The sequence below is a fragment of the Labrus mixtus genome, chromosome 22, assembly GCF_963584025.1.
Source record: "Labrus mixtus chromosome 22, fLabMix1.1, whole genome shotgun sequence".
Lineage (NCBI taxonomy): Eukaryota > Metazoa > Chordata > Actinopteri > Labriformes > Labridae > Labrus > Labrus mixtus.
Genome location: NC_083633.1, coordinates 3,332,643 through 3,355,482, shown reverse-complemented (window position 1 = coordinate 3,355,482; position 22,840 = coordinate 3,332,643). Strand labels below are relative to the sequence as shown.

The 22,840-nt window shown below is 38.2% G+C and overlaps 1 protein-coding gene and 1 long non-coding RNA gene across 2 annotated transcripts; both read right to left on the bottom strand.

Moving 5' to 3' along the window:
• Nucleotides 1–6,236: 6,236 nt before the first annotated feature.
• On the bottom strand, nt 6,237–10,839 carry LOC132956311 (uncharacterized). Its single transcript, XR_009666001.1, has 3 exons — nt 10,720–10,839; nt 8,812–8,947; nt 6,237–6,294 (listed from the first exon to the last, which is right to left on the bottom strand). It is a non-coding gene; the product is annotated as an uncharacterized LOC132956311 (long non-coding RNA).
• A 1,886-nt stretch (nt 10,840–12,725) lies between these two features.
• Nucleotides 12,726–14,149, bottom strand: LOC132956777 (NXPE family member 3-like). The gene is made up of 3 exons (XM_061030404.1): nt 14,049–14,149; nt 13,649–13,719; nt 12,726–12,913 (listed from the first exon to the last, which is right to left on the bottom strand). Exons 1-3 carry the CDS (start codon nt 14,111–14,113, stop codon nt 12,726–12,728), a joined length of 324 nt encoding a protein of 107 aa, XP_060886387.1. The 5' UTR covers nt 14,114–14,149.
• Between the last annotated feature and the right edge of the window lie 8,691 nt (nt 14,150–22,840).

Here is a 22,840-nt window from a genome sequence, read left to right as displayed (position 1 = left end):
GAATTGGTAGAGACCATCACCTGTAGTAAATGCTGTTTTAGGTCTGCCTGCAGGATCCATTTCAACTTGCCAGTATCCACTTGACATGTCCATGGTGGAGAAAAACTGAGAGCCAGACAGTGCGTCCAAACTGTCATCAACTCTGGGGAGAGGATGTGCATCTGTGATGGTGACTGATTTTAGTTTCCTGAAATCGACACAAAATCTGTAAGTGCCATCTTTCTTTTTCACCATGACAACTGGGCTGGCCCAGGGGCTTGTGCTGTCCTCAATTAGATCCTGAGCTTTGAGCTCCTCCACCTGACGACGGATTTCTGCTTTCATGGAAGGTGAGGCTCTTTGTGAGATGGGTGTGTCACAGTTTGTTGTAATTTCATGTGTGACCAGATGTGTCCTACCAAAGTCATGTGTGTGCTGACTGAACACGTCTGAGAATGAGTTCAAAGTGTCTGTGAGTTTCTGTTGTTGTGTACCTGTGAGGTCAGGGTTACAACTGTCAGGCAGTAAAGTCTGTTTGGAAGTCACAGGGATCTGAATGTTAACATTACAAACAGAATGTTTGGAGTAATATTGGCACAGGAATGCCAATAAAGCTATTTGAATTGAATTGACTGCCCCAAGAAGTAACTGGAGGAACTGCAGTTTTTAAAACTACCACAATGTCTTTTTTTTTTTTTACTTTTTATGTTGTTGTTTGTTTGCAAAAGTAAGTCAGGGAAAATGGTTTAGATTCCATGAATTAAATGACCTACAGGACAATCACATTGCAATAGGTGATTCCTTTACCATCACTTGTTTTACAATACCATTTTAGTAGAAAGCCTTGAACTTTACCTCAACATGTGCGCTTCCTTCCCAGAGTAAAGGGAATACAGCAGAGTAGGAGCCATTAAGGTGATCCACCACTCGTACAGCCACACCTGCTTCAAGTGCCCTGTTGTGCAACCGGACAAGTAAGACATCTCCTCCAGACTTCTTGGGGTTACCTTGGAAGTCGTACATTTGTATTATAACTTCCAGCTGGTCTCCTACATGCCGGTCTACTCCACCCCTCCCTGGGAGAATGGTGAAGGTGCTGTGGGCGGGATCACTTATAACGGGATCAAATAAAAAAGGCCAAGCAATGGAGTCTAATAACATGCATTCCTCCTTAGCATCTGCCAAAGACAGTGGCTCGAAGGTGCAGAAGTCGTCAGTGTGAGGAGCAGTGCGAGGAACAGTGGGAGGAGCAGAGGAAGGTGCAGAGGTCACTTTCTTGAGGACGATGGCAGAGTTTTCTTCAGAATTGAACTGGCAATGGGTTGAAAAAGAGAGATGGTGACAGAGATGCATCAAACAAATTTACTAAGATAAAATAAACTGAAAAAAGATGAGGGATTTTTGAGGGAAAACAATACCTAAGGGCAATGGTTGTTTACATTTCTTGATCTTAAGTGCATGATTACACGGCCTGCTCCATTCCACTTTTTCTAAGTTCCATTGCATAATGGTGGCACAACCAAATAACACGTTTTAATTTTTTCAACTAGATTGTCTACCTCTGGCCACATTGCTAATTTGATGGAAGACATTTAAATAAACCAAGCCCTGGTTGGACATTCAACTCTGTGATTCTGTATGGGCATCTTTCTATCAAACAAGGTATGCTTTAAAAATACAACACTGCACTATTGACTTTAGACCAGGTTTATATAAGTGATGGGTTAATCATGCACCAGAAATGGGCCTTAAATACAAATTCCTATATTTAAATTTCAAGAGAACCAGGGGTGAAGTAATTGGCCCGAGTACCTTGTTTATGTACAACCCCAGTTTCTGAAAAGTTGGGACATTTTGTAAAATGTACTTAAAGAAATATGATGATTTGCAAAACATGTTAACCCCATATTTGAATGAAAATATCACTAAGAGGTATCAGATCTTGAAACTGTTAAAATCCATAATTCTTAAATCATTGCACCATTGTCTTGAACAGAGTGGTGAACCCCTACCCACTTCACAAAGACTCAGCTACTCTGCGATGCTCTTTTTGTACCCAATCATGTCACTCACTTTGAATCTGAAATGGTGTTTCAACCTTTAACAAATCATCATCAGAAGAAGGCCAGAACAGAACAGCATCTGCCCTCGGACCTAGCGGTATACCCTACAAAGTATATAAGAAGTGCGAGATGCTCCTTCCAAGGCTATGGAAGCTGTTGTGAAGGATCTGGAAAAAAGGCAGTATTCCATCATGCTTGGAGAAAGCTGAGGGCTGTTTTTGTGCCAAAGGAAGAGAACTCTTCCATCAGCCAATTCAGAACAATCTCACTCTCAAGTGTGTAAGTCAAAATCTTATTTTTAGCATTAGCTAAAAGGATGACCTCATATATGACTGAGAACGACTATATAAACACATCTCGACACAACGCCCGAATTTCCCCTCTGGGAATGACACTAGCTAACACCTTGGAGCAGGAGAGACTCAAAAGACGCCATATTCAAAAGAAGCCAACACCATCACTCATTAAGTTTGTGATGGAGGGACAACAAACAACCTGCTAAAAAAAGCCCAATCATGGGAAATGAGAGTAGATCTGGGAGGAAGACTGCAGTTCCCCTAGGTCATCCAGACAACCCTGAGGCCAGATGTAGTCCTGTGTCCAATGAGGCAAAGTAAATCATACTCATTGAGCTTACAGTCCATTGGGAAGAAGTCTACGACCTTGCCTTTGAAAAAAAGAGCGCAAAATACCAAGACCTTTTGCAAGACTGTTGGGGGAAAGGTTGGCAGGCGTGGCTATTCCCAATTGAAGTCAGATGTAGAGGATTCCTGGCTCAGTCAGTGTAGAGGATTATCACAGCCATGGGTGTGTAGCATAATTAAATTATTAAGATGTTATATGTTTATTTAACCTTGTATTTAAGAAGGGGCACTACTTCCTGTTAAAAGAAGAAAATAACTTTAATAGTATAAGTTAATTAATTAATCAGTCAGTTTCATATCTTGAAAGAAGTAAGTTCTGGAAATGTTAAACAAGAAAACACACAGACAAAGTCCTGAATTTTATGTGTAAAATTTAATATAAAAGGGGTAAACAATAATGTATAGATGAAACAGATAAAGAATATGATTAGTATGATCAGGATAATGCAATTAAAATGTATGGTGACATTATATATTTAGTAATGAGATAAGATGAATATGGCGCTCGACCAAAATGGCAGAATCTCGTTTATTCTGGCAGGATAGCCATAGAAGACATATGAAGGCTCTACATCATGCTCGAGCTGCCTACTACTCCTCTCTAATCGAGGAAAACAAAGGCAATCCTAGATACCTTTTCAGCACTGTAGCCAGGCTGACAGAGAGTCATGGCTCCATTGAGCCTTGTATTCCCTTAGTCCTCAGCAGTAATGATTTCCTGAGCTTTTTCAACAACAAAATTCTAGACATCAGAGACAAAATTGGTAACCTCCTGCCCTTACCTGGTGCTGATACGTCTGATACGGCAGAGACAGTTCCAGGACCAGATATCAGTCTCAACTGTTTTTCTCCAATCGACCTTTCAGAGCTACATTCCATTTTTTCTGCGTCGAAGCCGTCAACCTGTCTTTTGGACCCAATCCCAACTAAGCTGTTTAAGGAAGTCTTTCCCTTAGTTAGCAACTCCATATTAGATATGATCAATTCGTCTATACTGACAGGCTATGTACCACAGGCATTTAAAGTAGCGGTAATCAAACCTCTACTTAAAAAGCCTACTCTGGACTCAGGAACTCTGGCTAACTACAGGCCTATATCCAACCTTCCTTTTATCTCAAAGATCCTGGAGAAGGTGGTAGCTAACCAGCTGTGTGACTTTCTCCATGACAACAGTTTATTTGAGGAGTTTCAGTCAGGATTTAGAGTCCACCATAGCACTGAGACTGCATTAGTTAAAGTTACAAACGACCTACTGCTAGCTTCAGACAGGGGACTTCTCTGCTCTCACTTCTGTGCTTGTCTTGTTGGATCTTAGTGCTGCTTTTGACACCATTGACCATCAGATCCTGTTGTACAGACTGGAACATTTGCTTGGAATTGCAGGGACTGCTTTGAGTTGGTTTGAATCCTACTTGTCGGACCGATCTCAGTTTGTACATGTTAATGATGAGTCCTCTATGCACACTAAAGTTTGCCATGGAGTCCCACAAGGTTCAGTGCTTGGACCAATTCTTTTTACATTATATATGCTTCCTCTGGGAAATATTATGAGGAAACACTCCATACAGTTTCATTGTTATGCAGATGATACTCAGCTTTATGTATCAATGAAGCCCAATGGCACCAGTCAGTTATGTCAGCTAGAAACGTGCCTTAAGGACATTAGAAATTTTTTGCTACTTAACTCAGACAAGACTGAAGTTATTGTGCTAGGCCCGAAGAACCTCAGAGAGACTTTTTCTAGTGATTTGACTGTCCTTAGTGACATCAGCCTGGCATCTAGCACCACTGTTAGGAATCTAGGAGTTCTATTTGATCAAGATATGTCCTTTAGCTCTCACATCAGGCAAATTTCAAGAACTGCCTATTTTCACCTTTGTAATATATCCAAGATCAGGAATATCCTGTCGCAAAATGATAAGATGTGATATTGTTTGAATGACTTAATCAGAAAATGGTCAAAAAGGAAAAAGTTGATAAAAGAATTTTGGGATTCTATTTGGATTTAAAGGAGGGCTCTGAATAGACACGACTCAAGACTCAATCTTCCAACACCCCTTGCCACCAGCAGTCTTACTGTGAGATGTGTTCAATTGAACTCCGCCGGCTGGTCCCGCGTTTCAGTCTCTGGCAAGCGGTTCCTGAGGTCCATGGGCCAGATTAGATGCCTTAACACCTTGATCGGAGTATGCAGCTGGGATGGAGATTGTACGTTGGTTCAGCCGTCGTCTCAGAAGCTCCAAGAGGATCCAACAGGAAAAAATTATTAAAGAGTCTTTTGATACGTCGATTTCCAATTCAGATTAACCAGATGGCCATCTTGATCAATCCAAACTAAGGAATTGGCGTTCAAAATTGAAGAGCAAAGACTTTATAGAAGAAAGTTCAAAAACCTTGCTTGAGTCAGAAAGAATTGATGTTTCCAAAAAGTGTGCGTGAAAAAGAAAGTTCGGCAGAGACTCGTCTCTACGGCACAAACTTAAAAGAAGGGATTCGGACCGAAGTCCGAAGAGAAGCGAACAAGAGGTGAAGCTCTAAACTTCACAAACCAAAACTATAACTAAAACTAAAGATCTGAGCTCAGTGTGAGCTCTTATCAGCTGGATGAGAAGAGGGGGGTCTGCAGGAGAAAAGCCGCCCACGGGCTACTCCCATTCTGACCGGAGGGCAATTGTTTAAACTAAACCAAGTTTACTCAATAAGATTAAAAATAAGAATCTAAACATATATACGTCACCATACATTCATTTCGATATTATTTCTATCAGATCCACGTTGATGTAGGTTCACATCATATATTTAGACGAACATTTCTATCAGATTCATGTTGAGATGAAAATCACACCATCTGGGAACATCCTCAGTTAATCCCAGCCTGTAGGTGAACAAAAACATGTTATACAATCAGCATTCTTAATAAGACATATTAATAAAGTAGGACAATAAATTGGTGTCTTTAAATAACACCTTCTACAGCTAATATCAAAGAGTATGCTTTATAACACGTCTAAATGTAAAATTATGAAGGTTACGTATTCATGGATATTTTAACACTAGATGGCAATAGCGCTCCACGTCAAATTCATATTAAACATAATATAACTCTTATTCCTATTCTGAAGATCAGATTTTGAGTTTAAAAAGATGATTATAATACATTCAATGTGACGATTACAAATATCTAGATGAAGAAAGACATAAATGTTCATTTGATGCAGAATTGAACGCTGTGGTTTAATTCAGTTCTTCAGCAGTCCTTCAACAGATGGTCAATTTTACGACTTTGCAGAGACTGGTTTCGGTCATAGTTCATGTCTTTGGGGTCAATTCGTAGATAGCAGAGTGTTCTGTTTCCGCTCGATTGTTTATTCCAGGTGTTGTAAAAGTTCATAATATCCTGTCTTCCAGAGCCTGTCTGAGAGGGAGACTTAAATCATTGATCAGTTCCTTTGTTTCTTGGTACAAAGTAAACCAGATGTTAATCCACAGTCCTGAGTCCTGCAGGAAGAGAGGTTGTAAAACATGGCTGCTGATAACGGCTACAGGTGTGACAGGAAAGGAGAGGAAGACTGCAGCCCGCAGGATGGGGGAGGTGGCTGAGAAAGCCTCTTGTTGGTTGGAGAGAGGAGACAGTCAGGAGGAAGAGATGGACAGTGATCAGGCCACCACTGCCAACCCACCAACAGGAGGGTGTTACGGTTTAGGGTTGTTGGGGTTGTATCAAGTCAACTTTGGTTATATTCTTTAATAATTATATTTAATTATTAATAATATAAATAAAATATCATTAAACTATGTTTAATCTCGTTTTGGGGCACCACCCTGTACTCAGGGAAATATAACCAAAATATCACTCAAATCAGTCTCAAATCAGTTATTTAATTACTAATATTATTAATAATTAATAACTATATTTAATAAATTGAAGGCGTGAAATCCGTACACAAAGCCTTCGCACCCAGCTTATATCACAATGAAAATACCCCAGTAATCACAAACGACTGCTCTCTTAAAATTATAACAGAATTTATTTAAACAAAGCAACACCAATAAAAATCAATGAACTTAATCAAACAAATAACTATTATAAACTAATCTAAGCAACAAACATTATCAAGCAAGGCTTGTGGGAGAGGAGTAAGTGTATGTGTGTGTGTGTGTGTGTGTGTGTGTGTGTCTCCATGAATAAATACTTTTAGCAATTTCGAATTAAAGTGATTTCAGTCTTTTAATCAGCTTCAGCCCTGCTCATAACTATATAATATGTATTAATTTTCACACTTTTAACCCTGTCAAATGCCATTTATTGCAATAATAGCACTATTTTTCAAAACAAAAATACACATACATATATATATTTATAACACACACATACAATATACTAGACTAGAAGGAGTGTTTTTTCTACTAACAGTCTGGGACATGTTACAGATTACCAACAACATTTATCTTCATGCATTATTCTGTTTGTGTAGCAAAGAGTAGAGAATCTCACTTGCTTATCTGAAGGCAATGTAAAAAGACCATTGTTGTTTCGATATGATCACTAATATGTTAGTCATTATTATGATCCTATAAAGTTTTTTTTCCCCATCTAATTCCCAAACAAATAATATAGGATTACTTTGAACAAGAAATAAATCTGCGATCTTATTCTGACGGTCACATTTGGAAACCCTCTTCCCCTCGGCTGCACCTTGAGATCCTGTCCATGAAAACTGCAAACAGAAGCAGTGACAAGGGCAACCCTGGCAAAGGCCAACGACCAGCATCATTCGCTCCAAAGCTTCCTGTGTTGTATATGTTTTCATGGTTTCAGGGGTGAAATGACCAGTACCACAAGGTGCATGTATTTATAGATGTGGCTGCAACTGAATCTGCATCAACGTGTAGAGGTTGTTTTCAAAACAAATTTAGCCTTTTCACGGTTTGCTCTGCAGGTGCATCTTTGATGCATTGTACATCTAAAAATCTGTGTTTAGTTCCCCATTCACAGAGTCCTTGACTGTATATTACGTCAAAAATATTTGTTGATTGTTTTAGAGTTGAGATCAAAGTCAAGGTTGCCTCTCTAAACCAAAATAAACGTCACCACCCACTCCCTCAAGGTGAATTCTCCTGATTATATCCTGCTGCGTTCTCACATCAGCTCACTCTGACTTTCTGCAGAATAAATACTAGGAGGCTGGAGGAGGAACTCCGGGTGAAGTATGAGTGAAAATTGTGCATTGTGTTCACACAAGCAACTCAACCTGAAAGCTCTGGAGTTTTTCAGGAGTTTTGCACAAGTATGAAAGCACTATAAGAAACATAATTCAGATTGAAGTGAAAAGACAACCTGAGAAACATGACCCCTCCCACACACACAGGCACACAATACACACACAAACATATAATATTGATTTTTTTTCCTCCATTTGCACACATGCATCACTCTGTGACAACCATATCTACATTCACATATCATTTTAGTTGAACTCATGTATTATTATGGGCTGTATGAGCTTCAACACTGTTCCGTGTGGTTACTAGAAAAAAATGCATGTATTTGTGCTGGTGGGCTAAAATTGAAAAATATGATTAAAAAAAAATGGTAAAATCTACAAGTATGGTCTACAGATTGATTGCCTATAACAACACAACTTACGTTTCTATGCTACTATGGCCATAGGTTCAAAAATAATTATTATGGTTTGTTTAAATGGGTCCAAAAAGTGGACAGGGGTCACTAACGTTGCTAACGCAGAGCATTATAGACCTTTTATAACTGACCTTACTTTTGACCTTTTAACTGCTCAATAAAGTAAAAATCTGTGATTCTTTTTCTGTTTCTTGAAGTTGATGTCTTTTGTAAGCAAGGTCGTGTTCAGACTTTTTGTGACAGGTGCAAATTGTGCAGGGATGGCATCAAGTATGTGTGTATGGCATTCACAGCTTTTCTTTTTTTCATTACTACTACCCCCACCCCATTACCCTATCCCCCAGTGATTCATTTGCAAATAAAAACCATGAATGTTGTCAAGGGTACATTGAAAGACACTGTTGAAAATAGTCCCCTGTAATCTGACTCAAAACAAAAATCATCAGTCCACCTTTAAAGTGTTGCCACTAATCCCAGTTCTCACCTGCAGCAGGTCCATGTTTCTTAGTACAAAGAACAACACAGTCAGAAGGAGAAGGATGACACAGGTCTTCAGAAGTGTCATGTTGACATGGTTACTCATAAATCCTTTTAGGCACATGGTGAGTCCTCCTCTGGTACTGGATTAAAACAACAAGAAGGGGAAACAGACTCTGTGTTAAGTTTATCATGAATCCTTCTTGAAGACACTTAAATTAGTCACAGATTATTAACAGAAGTTTTTTTTTATTTTAAATGTTTGTACTGTCTTAAGTTGAGAGTACTTGCTGTTTGAATTCGACCCTGCTTTTATTTTGGTATAAAGTAAGGATCACCTTGTGGATCAGAAAAAGCCAACTCGTTACAGGTCAAAAACCAAATATAACAGCTAAAATGAACAGTAAGAATAGTGAGATGTTGATGTCAAACGGTGGATATTACATTTGACTTTTAAACTGAGCTGTCTACAACTGAAATGAGACATTCAAAGATGCAGCTGTGTTGTTCTTTCCATCACTGTGCCTACAGAGAGACACTACGGAGGCTTATCCACAGTGTGACCAAAGGGACAAAATATCATGAGATTAATGGTGATTCAAATGAAAAGATTGCATTAATTTAGGACCTCAATTAATCTAAAAAAAATCACTTCTGCTGACAGCCCTAGTTCACACTGAGCGTCAAATTTTCACAGTCAGGTGTGCTAATGTTACATGATCAGGAAATCTGATCTCATGAAGTAGTGAAGTAATTTGTGGAAAATAGGTTGTATGTAAGGTCGGGTTAGTTTCCCTCCAGGCACACAGTAATGCCTGCATGGAGGAAACATACATTTAGCCTAACTAAAGATTATTTTTAAATTAACTTTTTAATTGGTACTATTTTGTTACTTTATACTTTAACACAATTACATTTCAGATTCTAATTATGTTCCATTTATTCCTCAATGTTTTTATTTCAGTTTCACTTGTTACTTTGTTGATTAAAAAATTCAATTATTCTTAAAATCATGATGTGTAATTTTAGATATGATACATTTAATCAACCTGATCAACTCTGTGACTCACATGTGATACCATGTCTACAGTACTTTAATTTAAACTGGTCAAATAGCTCATTCTTACCTTTGAACTTCTTTCATATAAAAAACTGTAAATGGAGGACTATTTGTCACGTGATTTTTTTTAAAACTGATGTAATCATTTAATAGATTGATGCTGTAACAGAGTAAATGTGACACAGGAGTACATCCTCCAAAAGGTTTAAGCAAAGAATTATTCAGCAGCATAAAAGTGGTTTAGAAAAACTACAAAATACACAAATAGAAACATGTTGTATACACAACATAAATAAAATAAAAAAAGGTTAAATGATACCCTTAAACAAAATAAAGAACATTTTGTCTTACCTCAGTAGAGATTAATAGATTCAAGACTTTTATTTGTCACATGCTCATACAGATGTGCAGTGAAATGTAAAATATGGAGATGGAGAGAACACAGTGGTGAAATCTTCTTAATGTGATGGTGATCAAATAATAAAAAGAAGTTCATTTCTCTGAGTTTTAGTACAATGATAGACATATATAACATATAACAGACAACCTGTCGTAACAAGAAGCATCAAGACAACACAAAAAGTCATTGGGTTTTCAGAGGGAGGGTTTCACTGCCAAGAATGTTGCCTCCCTTCATTCTACCCTCTATATGATTGTGACTGCCTTTTTTTAAAGAGAAAACAGGAAGATACAGTTACTGATAGGAACATACACCAGCTATATATTCTCAAACCCTGCAGGCAGTATCCTGAATCAAAACAGTTTTACAGGATTTTTTGTTCTCTAAAAGGTTAAAGTTGTTCTCGCCCAGGTTGCTACGCTGAGTTTCAACTGAATTTTCCAAACTGGACTCACTGAATGTGAAAAAAGAACAAACTCCATCCACAGTTAAGAGGAAAGAGCCTTCAACTAGATTGGTAGTTGTTGTAGTTGCTGTAACATCCCTCCTAGATGCTCTGACAACAAGATACAAATGTGTTTTTGATGAAAATTGCAAATACTTTTAATTATAAATATATATATATATATATATATATATATATATATATATATATCATATAATTGTGGATTTCTATTACATATATATAGAACAATAAATATTTGTGTGTGAAATATGTTTGTGAATCTTATTTTTTGTATTTGTGGATTTTTTTTACATTCATATAGAACTATAAATATTTTGTGCGTGCATTGAAATACATTTGTGAATCCTTATGTGTGCAATCATGAATATTGAGACTGATCTAACTCCATACTCATCTCTCTCTCTCTTTCTCTCTCTCTCTCGCTCTCTTTCTCTGAAGTTGATGTGATACTGCTCTCTTGATATTCTTGTGTCTTGTCTCTCCTCAGGAGTTGAGAGGGATTTCTTTTTCAAACAGGAGTTTTGTTATGTTGCACGGATGCACTCTCTTTTGCGCTCTCTCTCCCCTGTTTTCATGTATGAGTGGTTAAAGTTATACAGATGACTGTACCACGGTCATTTGAAACATCTGTAATTAAACCTCTTCTTAAAAAGCCTACTCTTGATTCAATAACATTAGCTAACTATAGACTTATATCTAGCCTTCCTTTTATCTCAGTTAAATGACTTTACATCTACTGGAATGTTTCTGATTTTGCGTTTGGATCATCATTTGTTTTTTGGGCCCTTAAGTGTCCCCTGAACTGGAGATTATGAATTGATATGTGTGCTGGAAATTTCTGTAATGAGAGATTGTTTAATAAAAGACCTTTGAGTCATTCAGTTGTATTTGTTGGCATTTTATTATTCCTTTTGCAAATAGGAGGAGCAAATGTACAGATTGAAATATAAGTCTGCAGCAAAGCCCAGAGAAGGGCAGTCCAACTCCACACTATATAGACATTCAGTAACAAAGTTATGACGCACCCACTGTGGCTATGCTAAGATAAAAAAGAAACCTGATAAGGACAGTTCTCAGTGTGGATCCAGGGAGGATCTGTAATTATAATCTTTGTGTGCATCACTAACAGTCTAGTACATTTCCAGCTAGATGCTTGAGCTATGTCCTACTAATTACAACTACTTCAGCTCACCCAGAGCAAGTGGTCGAGGTGGTGGTCTAGCTGTTGTCTTTTAAAATTGTTTTAATTGTTGCCCTATTTCAACAGATACATTCTCTAGCTTTGAGGCCTCAATGTTTAAAAACTGCTACACTTCACCCGTCCTCTGTCTAATGATCTACCGCCCGCCTGGACACAATGGTAGTTTTTTTTTTTTTTTTTTTTTTTTTTTTAACTTGAGCTTTATTTCAAAGTTGCTTTGTTCATTTCAATCATATCAAAATACATATATGTACAAAAACAAACAAAATATGGGTCATACAGCAGGTGAAAAAACAAAACATAATCTTTTATCTGGTCAGTCCATAAATGTACCACATGCACAGGTATCTCTCAAAACTTCAATTCAGCCAATACTTAATACCCAATATGTTTAAGCATATGTATCCTCATATTCTTGACTTCCTCCATCCAACACCTATTGCATGTAGAAAGTACATTAAGCATTTGTGATCTTAATCTCTCTTGGAAAATGAAGTAGTACTGGTTTCCATTTATTTTTGAAAACATCTGTCTTTAGTTGAAGTCAGGCTGTTATGCTCTCCATCTCATAAACACTTTTTAACCTTTCCCTCCATTGTTGTACAGTAGGTGGCTTTACATTTCTCCACAACATCGTAATAATTTTTTTGCGATCAACAGCAACACTCAGAGTAAATATGTCTGTTTTTTTGTGTTTATTTCTTGAGTGTTCCCCAGTGTAAAAAAATGCTGGTTCTAATGACAAGTCAAGCCCCAGAATTTTCTTGATCTCTGCCTGAATATCTCTCCAGTATTTATTCAATTTGGGACAATCCCAGATTAGTATGGTCTCCTATCTTCCTGCACTCTCTCCAGCAAAGCTCGATGGCAGAGGAGTTGTTGAATTGGTGGACTTTGGTGCCACCTAGTGGTCGCCACACACCCTGGTAGTAATACCCAGAGAGTCCAGACATCCCACTGCCTTGACTATCCATGGGTTGCTCTGAGAATTGTTTATCAAAATAAGCATTTGGTTATTAAACTCATTGTTGTATCATTTGTCCACAGATCCCCTAAAAAGGCCAAAACAAGGTCTCTGCTTTACCTTACTCATTTTACTTTACACTAATGAGGACATTATACATATGTCACAAAAACATTTGTAGGGGCAACTTTCATAAACAGTTTTTATCACTTAGTAGGAGCCAATCTGTTTCTTAAATCTGAAATATTTACTGTAAATGATATTCTTATTTCTTATGATCTAAATGTTGTGTTTTATAACATGAACTGAAATCAAAATTCTTAAATTAAATGGATCATGATTAAAATGGCTTCTACAGAGTTCTTTGATGTTTTTCAAAAGATTAAGTTTATGCTTTACTACAATATAGTGAGTGTATGTCTCGAATGCACATGTTTATTGTGGTTAAGGAAAATGTTACCAAATGCTTTTTATTTGACAATGTTAATTATTTAAAGTAAAATATTTACAGATGTTAAGTGGTTTGAGTTTTTTATTAGTACACTGGTACTGAGTTAATGAGATAAGCACTTGCAGCTCTTCCTCAGTTTTGTAGATAGAAGCTGGTTTATTTTTATATTTTTTTACTTATATGTACGTATATCTTCTTGAATACAGAGAGTTAGGTTGTATACATTTTTACAAAACCATTTTTATTTTCAAGGTCACATGGAGATTTTTTTTAAAGTTGAAAGTAGAAAAGTTGTGCTTTACCTTTCCTTTGAGGCAGCACAGTAACATTGGCCGGTCCTGAAGCCTGAATGAAGACTTGCATGTTGACATTGCTGGGGGGGGAAAGCTCCCATGATTAAGAATCTCTTAAACACACTACAATATGTAAATGTCAAATGTGATTTAGTCACCATAAATTACTCTGCCTCCATATTTGGACTCTAAAGATACACTATAGTTTTGTTGATGAGAGAGACTTTAATTGTTCAGACTAAGTGTTTTGATAGGTATCATCTTACACTATAAACATCGTAAGATTTGATCTTTGCCTCCTGTAGTTACAAACACAACATTTTCCCCCAGGAGATACATACTTTACACTTTGTTTATAGTCATTACATGTAAAACTAGATGCATCGTTTCTATTGCTGTGCTCCCTCACCTTTTGAAAAGGTTCGCCTCATTAGCCTTGAGTTTTATACCCATTCCTCCGTTTATGTGGTACATCCTGGTATCACAGCTCAGTTTCTTTGGCTTGTAGCAGAACCAGTACGGAGGTCAGTGTAGTTGCACTGTGGCTGGTTGGTTTGACGTAGACAAATATTACAGATGGTAGTTTCAGAGATTGAACCTGAGCGGAAGAGGCTCTTTAAGATAGTCCTATCAGGATGTTCTCTGCTTAGCCTACGGAGGACTGTGATAGCCTCGCTTGAGTGGACAAGCGTCACCTGATAAAACAAAGAACAAGAGTTTAAAGTTATATCATACAAGTCATGCCTACTAATTATTAATTGAATAATTAGAAAACAAAGTTGTATTTTTGGTGTCAGCTGACTGAAGTTGTTCATTTATTTTAAATTAAAAGCTTAAGAGACATTGATGCAAATGTTCAACTCCCCACTAGCTGGCCAGTAGAACTTGTTTACATCAACATGTATATTTTTGGACCTGTCTCGTCTTAATTGGATAGGACAGCTGACAACAACAGGAAATGTTGGGAGAAGAGAGTTGGGGATGACATTAAGCAAAGGGCAAAGGTCAGGTTTGAACCCCATGCCGCAGCAAAGGGGACTATACCCTATGTAAATTGGGTGCACATCATACCCACTAGGCTATTGGAACCCCCATAGAATTTGTTTTCTTACAATTATAGACCCTCCACTTGTCTGTGGAGTAAAGCATTCAACAATCCTCACACCATTCTCTGGCCCACAGGAAACATTTTTACATACAGTCACATCAAATGACTAACATTTGCATGAAAATATCTCCAAAAGGATCCAACAACACCAACCTCTTTAGTTCAGTAATTCAACTCAACAAAAAGGTTCATTAAAGTGTTCTACTGATGTCTTATGTAAAGGTAGAGTCAGTGGCATTGTTTGTTGCAGCTTGTGAACACAACATCCAAATTGGGCCCCTCCTCCTGGGCTCACCATCCCCAGAAGTGCACACTCACTGCAGGTGAGTAGTGTGTAAGTTTCCTGCTTGTACATACACTGCAATACTGCTACATGCTCGCACAAGCTAACCACCGATGTATGACATCTGCATGTCCAACAGAATGCAGGCCAATTCTGCAACCATGAGTGAGAGCCAACCCTCGTTTTTGAACAAGGTTTATCCGTGTAGCGTTTCGTCTCACCTCACTATGATTATATTTTAAGTTATTGCCGTTACTTCCACATCAATCATATTAGCCGGGGGTTGAATCACAACCAATAACTGAATTGTATCCACTCCTAAACACACCTGCACACTGACATTGGCAGGGGGAAGCACATCCACTCCCCACCCAGAAAACCAAAACATTAAAATGCAGGTAAAGGACAGGGTGTCTGGAGGAGACACAGTCACCACTACAGATGTATGGAGGCCCACTCAAGTCATGATTGAGCATTACTTTTGTCTAAAGTCTATATTTTATTTTTCAGGTAAAAGCTACTGGCTTGATAACGTTTAACCGTTGTGGTAAATACATTTCCTCAATGTTAAGTTTTCCAGAATAGCAGAAGAAAATAACATTTTGTAAGACTGGTTGTAGACGCTTCACTCATCACTGTGACCTGTACACTAACTCACATTGGCCATCTTTGAAGGTGCGCAGGCATATACACTGGCTGAAGCTTATTTATAAAGCTCTTCTTGGTTTGGTGCCTTCTTATTTATGTTCATACCTTCAAAGAACCAGAAGCCACTATGCCTTGTGTTCCTGTGATGTCTTTAAACTGTCTGTGCCTCGTGTCTGCACTGAGCTTGGGAAAAGAGTGTTTAGTTTTGCTGCTCCCACCGCATGGAACTTTCTCCAAAATGACTTGAAAATGGTGGAGCTCTTGAAGCCTTTGGCTCGATCTTAAAAGATTAAAAACGTGAGACAATTGGACAGTGCCTGTGTTTCTGAATTGTACTCTGTGATCAAGATTCTGCACTTTATCTGTAAATCAATTTTCACATTGTAAATTGTTGTTCTCTCCTAACTTATTGTTTGTAAACTGTCTCTTTATCATGTAATGCTTTTTATGACGTGTGCTGCTGCCCTCTTGGCCAGGTCACCCTTCCTGATCCTGATCTCAATGAGTTATTTATCTGGTTATAAATAAAGGTTCAATAAAAAAAACAAAAAAAACATGTTTATTTGTGTTGTAAAGTTGTGCATTTTAACAACAGGATCAAAGGTGAATGACTCATAAGAGACCACCAGAAGAGGCAATTGGAGGAACAGTAGTTTTTAAAACTTCCACAATGTCTTTTCTTTTTTCTTACTTTTTATTTTGTTGTTTGTTTGCAAAAATAAGTCAGGGGGAATGGTTTAGATTTCATGAATTAAATGACCTATAGGACATTGCATTAGGTAATTATTTTGGCATCACTTATTGTACATTTTACATATTGAACTTTACCTCAACCTGTGCACTTCCTTCCCAGAGTAAAGGGAATACAGCAGAGTAGGAGCCATTAAGGAGATCCACCACTCGTCCAGCCACACCTGCTTCAAGTGCCCTGTTGTGCAACCGGGCAACAATTGCATCTCCTCCAGACTTCTTGGGGATACCTTGGAAGTCGTACATTTTTATCATAACTTCCAGCTGGTCTCCTACATGCCGCTCGTCTCCAACCCCCCCTGGGAGAATGATGAAGGTGCTGTGGGCAGCATTACTTGTCTGACTCAATGAAAAAGGAACTGGCAGAGGAGGAGTTTCAGGCCAAGCAATGGACTCCAATATGAGACGTTCCTCCTCAGCTTCTGCAGAAGACAGTGGCTTGAAGGTGCAGAAGTTGTCAGGCACTGGAGGAGCAGTGTGGGGAGCAGTGTGGGGAGCAGTGGGAGGAGCAGTGGGAGGAGCAGTGGGAGGAGCAGTGGGCTGAGTAGAGGTCACTTTCTTGTTGATGATGGCAGAGTTTTCTTTACAATTTAGCTGGCAAGGAGTTGAAAAAGAAGGCTGGTGACAAAGATGCATTGAACAAATTTCCTAAAATAAAATAAACAAAAAAAAAAAAAGATGGAATATTTATCCAAATACATTTGTATTATTAATAACTGTTTATTTTTAAAAGTTTAATCTGCCAGAAGTCACTTTGGAATTATTCTTAACTTGACCTAAGGACAATAGTCGTTTACATTTCTTGATCTTACAGCATGCTCTCCCCTTATGAACATTTCATTTACAAATGTTCTCTTATTTACTCTTTTCAATGATCAAAGTTGTGTTTTAATTTTTTCCAATTATATATTGTCTACTTTTCCCTCTCAAAGTTAGGTGTTTCTGTATCTGGCGCATTATTAATTTAATGGCGGATTATAGACATTTTAGAAGACCAGGCCGATACACTGAGGGCCACTCTATAAAATACTGAAGTAATATCCACTGCAATGATCTCAACATGGAAAAAAAAGTGTTTTGGGACAGAATTGCTCGGGATCTAATATGATGATGTCAGGGGACAAGAAAACAAAGGATCCTTTCTTCTGCCCCTTCATCAACTCCATTTTCCATTGTATGAGCAATTGCACTGCTACGTAACTGTCAGTCTAAGTGAGACAACAACTAGGAAGATGTGTGAGTCACTTGAGACAACAGAGTGCCACCAAGATGTCACTCTGTGAATTATGTGATTCTGCAAATCTTTCTATCAAACCAGGAGTGTACAGGAAATGTACAATATGTCACATTTTATTACGTTCTTTACAATAAAATATCTAAATGAATTAAAAATTGACTAAGCTTGTGTTGTAATAACTTTATTTCTACAGTTATGGACTAAGCCTATGTTATATATTTGTCACATCTAACAACAATCTAAGAATCTACAATCTAACAACACCCACTGCCCCCTACCTCCCCCCCCCCATGAAAATATTTTTTAAAAACCTACAGAAATGTCAAATTAAAGCCGTAGGTCTACCATTAAATGTAAATTCACCAATGCAGGAATAAGATAAAACAATGATATACAATTTATATCAGATTTAAATGAACTCTGTTATACAGCTGCACAGCATAATTTATATGGCAAGGTACAGCAGCTGTCTGAATGGAGCTAGTGCAAATTTATAAAGAGTCTGTGCATACTTTAAAGGCTGAATGTGCGACATTTTACACATAAATACAGCAGAAATCAAGTATATCCTCTGAAAATAACTCTGAGTCATGACTGTCTACAAGGAGTGTGACACCCAAGTCCCGCTGTGATGTTTTCTGAGCCGCATCTACAGCGTGTTAACATGGACGGGACGGCCGGCCGGCTGCTCCCCTCACTCAGTATTAATCTACTGCATATAGCTCTGTTTACATTTGTCAATAATTCAGTTTAATTAAAAAAGATCACTGTCCACTTATATCTCTATTCTACTGCATCTATTCTGTATTTTAACTTTAGTATTTAATTTGGTATTTTATATTTTTAGTTCAAAGTTTTTGGCCTTCTTTGTTATGCTCCTGCTCTGGGTGCCTTTGAATTGCCCCCAGGGGAAAAATAAAGATTCTTGAAATTAATAGAATTGAATTTATCCTGCTTCATGGAATACCCCTCCGGTCCTCACAGTTATGACATTATTACCCTCCTGATGTCACTTGTTGATGAATAGCCAGCCTGTCTCCTCAACACAAACTCTTTCAATTGGGACTTTAGCATTCATAGCGTAGAGCAGGGGTTCCCAAACATTTCAGCTTCATTGTTGCACTTCTGTGCAAATTTACATTTAATGGATTTTTTCACATATCACTTTCATTTCAGCATAAATCTTACTTAACAACTATCGTTGTTTTTTAAATTCAACTACTTTTTGTATGTATTTTCACAATAATGGGTAAAATATGCATTTTGCAAATCCTAAAACTTTTATTTGTTTATGGAAAGCATCTCGCGACCCCCCTTTCAGTGTCTCAGGAGGTTGAAATAAATCCAGAGGAATCCATCACAGCAGAGGAGGCTGCCACGTACATTTACACATAGAAGGAACTTGACTTGGGGTTTTGGTGCAAAACAATTAGGAAAATTAAATTAAAATATTAAAACCCAAAATGTAGCCTACAGAAGGTTCAATGAAGGAGTTGGGCAGTCGACAGTGAAATAATCTTACAGTATAGATAGATCTACTAACAGAGTGCATGTTGAATAAATAAATGGCTGTGTTTCAATGGAAACACCTTAAGTCAACACAAGAGTTGATCAACCACCAGATGCTGCCAGAACAGGATCTGAGAGAGAGGGGGGAGAGGGAGAGAGAGAGACAGAGGGGGGAGAGGGAGAGAGACAGGGAGAGAGAGAGACAGAGATAGAAAGGGGGAGAGGGAGCGAGAGACAGGGAGAGAGAGAGAAATAATCTTACAGTATAGATCAGGCATGGGCAAACTACGGCCCGCGGGCCCCTCCGGAGGGCCATGGCCAGTTTGAAAAAATCAGTTTATCACACAGGACTGTGACTCGCTGTGTGGAACTGATTGATGAAGATATAGCCAGCGAATTAAACAAAAAGGCTGAGTCCTTTAAGTTATATTCACTAGCGCTGGATGAAAGTAATGACGTAAAAGACACTGCTCAGCTCCTCATTTTTATCCGAGGGATTAATGACAGTTTTGAGATAACGGAGGAGTTTTTGACCATGGAAAAGTCCCTGAAAGGAAAAACGCGAGGAGAGGACTTGTATAACCAGGTGTCTGCTGTCATCGAGAGAATGAAGCTACCTTGGAGTAAACTTGCCAATGTCACAACGGATGGATCGCCAAATTTAACTGGAAAACATGTTAGGCTGCTGAAAAGAATCCAGGATAAAGTGAAAGAGGAAAACCCTGACCAGGATGTTATTTTCCTTCACTGCATCATCCATCAGGAATCTCTGTGTAAGTCTGTATTGCAGCTTAATCATGTCGTGAATCCAGTTGTAAAACTTGTTAACTTTATACGAGCAAGGGGACTTCAGCATCGTCAGTTTATTATGTTCCTGGAGGAAACTGATGCGGATCATCAGGACTTACTGTACCACTCTCGTGTCCGCTGGTTAAGTTTGGGTAAAGTGTTTCAACGAGTGTGAGAGCTGAAAGAGGAGATCAGCGCATTTTTGGAGTTAATGGGGAAATCCGACGAATTTCCTGAGCTAAGCATACATACAGACATTCAGCGTCATGAACATCAACAAAGCCCCTCACAGATCCAAGTTAACTGACCAACACCTCGGATCTATCCTGATAATTACCACTACAAAACTAACTCCAGACTTTAATGCACTGGCAAAAAAGGGAGATCAACAACTCTGTTCCCACTGAAACTGAACGTGAGTTTCTCTACTGTGTTTATTAAAATTTTAATTAATTAAATGAATGCATTTGGAAATCAATTTGTACAATGAGACTTGCATATTCATGCTTTTCTACCTGTTAAAGGCCAAATCCTTTCATGTAATGGCTTTTACATGTCATTTATATTAGTTCACACAAACACTCCATCCATCTGTTCCTGGCCCGGCCCCTCTGTCAAATTTTAGAACCCATTGTGGCCCGCGAGTCAAAAAGTTTGCCCACCCCTGGTGTAGATAATGCTCATTTTTCATTTGAATTATGATACAAATTTAGCGGTGCATTTTTTTTAAATGATAAATCAAATGTAATTTTCTTCTTCATTTTAATTTAGTCAAAGAATGTGCATTTTTGAAGTTGAAAACTAAAATTCAAATTAGACAAATTAATCATCATTTTATTTTTGAGTCAAATAATACACTCATATTCTGAAAATTAAAAAGCATTTCTGTTAATTCATTTGAATTTTGATCACTCATCGCTTCCATAGAATTTCCCGTCCCTGTCAATACGTTCAGTCTAGCTGGAAAGAGTATAGGAGACTTGATCTTTCTTTCCTGAAGTTGTTTTCTCACTTGTCTGTATTTTGCTCGTTCCTCAAACACCTGAGCGGTGAAGTCTTCATCAAAATAAATCCTGCGGTCATTCATCCGAATATCCTTCTTTGCCCAGGCAGCTTGAAGCACCCTTTGCCTATGTTAAAGTTTTGAAAACGGACTATTATTGACCTAGGATGTCCGGTATATGGTCCGGCTCGGTGTGCCCTCTCTATCTTGATGGCCTCGTTAACATCCAGTTTCTCCTGTATTATGGTTTCCACAAATGCAATCATGTTATTTCCCTCGCAATTCTCAGGCACTGAATAAATTCTTAGATTTTTTCTCCGAGCACAGCCTTCAGTTTCCTCACATTTTGCTTCCAATTGTTTCTGCAGGCGCAAACTGTGGATGAGCACTTGTGTCACGGCAATTTCACGATCCTCGTTTACCGCGATTCTTAATTCGGCTGCGTCCATTCTCACTTTTAGTTGTCCAGTGTGTTCTCTTAATTCATTTATTTCCTTCTTTAATGCTCCAAAGTTCCCAGCAGTTTCCACACGGAATTCCCTGATTTCTTTTAAAATATCAGAAAGACCCGAGATGCCTTCCATACCCGGTACAGGACCTGGTGTTTTCTCCTGTGGATTGATTGCGCAGAGTTCTGCCTGCTTCTGTCTTTCTTTCTGACTTTGTCGCGTCGTTTCGTCGTGTTTCTTCTTTTCCCAACTGAGAAAAATATATTTTGACGAACTTGTTTTTGTACAAAATGTCCAAAGTTCATTCAAAAAAGTTCATTCAAAACAGTTCTAATTCACAAATGTTTGTGGAGCATTAAATCTCAGTCCCCAGCATGGACAGCCATCAGTCACTGACTGAAACGACTTTAAATATGAGTCTGGCAGTCCGTTCTTCTCCGTGTCTGCAATATCGTAATCTAACTCTGTCACTGTCTTTTATGCACCATGAATCTGTGCCATCTCTGTGCGTAATTCAAGGAATTATTTTAGCGCTGCTCCACGGGTAAACCTCTGTATGATCGGACAGCCTGTGAGTGATATCGTTTTCGGATTAGGAAGGAAATGTTCAGTTATAATGACATATTTACAGTCTGATGAAAGCTGGTGATACAGGCGCAACAGCAAGCTACTCTATTTAGAAGTGATGTCGCGCTGAAACTTTTAAATGATCAACACAACACTTTCACATCTGGGTGACCTAAAAATGAACCATCTGTAAATATAATCAGTTAATATACATTTTAAATGACAGTCTTTACAATAATCAGAGGTACCTGGGGACCATCATCGATGACAAACTCACCTTCTAGCTCTAAACTGAAGCTGTTTGCAAAAAAGCTCATCAGCGTCAGCGTGTGCACTTTCTAAGGAAGCTTAGGAATTTTATTGTTGACAGCACTTTTATGAAGATGTTTCATTGAATCGGTTTTAACTTTCTGTATAGTGACCTGGTACAGGTCACTATACAGAAAGACCTGGTACAGGTCACTCAGCGGCAAAAAAAACGCAACAAAATGCAAAGCATTGTTAAACTGTGTGTCAAAATCACACGATCTAAAATATTTATATAAAACAAAGTGTCTTAAGAAAGCTCAGTCAATCTTGGCAGATCAAAGTCATCCTTTGTCCAAGGAACTTAAGTTGCTGCAGCCAGGCCTCAGATTCAGCCTGCAAGCATGCAGGACAAAGAGGATGAGAAACTCATTTGTTCCTGCTGCCATCACCTTTTTAAACTACTAACTGTGTTGCCTCTGTTTCCATCCGTCTCTTATTTACTGTATATAGTTATTGTCCATTCTATGTTGTTTGCTGACTGCGGGCTGTATGTATTTATGTGTTTTACTGCAAGACAAATTGCCCTCTCGCAGGGATAATAAAGACAAC

What these genes read in the sequence shown, in the direction of transcription:
- LOC132956777 (XM_061030404.1), bottom strand. Translation starts at nt 14,113, where the DNA reads ATGTACCACATAAACGGAGGAATGGGTATAAAACTCAAGGCTAATGAG. An exon ending in GAGGCGAACCTTTTCAAAAG is followed by an intron (nt 13,720 to 14,048) that starts GTGAGGGAGCAC and finishes TTCCCCCCCCAG; the next exon opens with CAATGTCAACATGCAAGTCT. An exon ending in TGTGCTGCCTCAAAGGAAAG is followed by an intron (nt 12,914 to 13,648) that starts GTAAAGCACAAC and finishes AACAATTCTCAG; the next exon opens with AGCAACCCATGGATAGTCAA.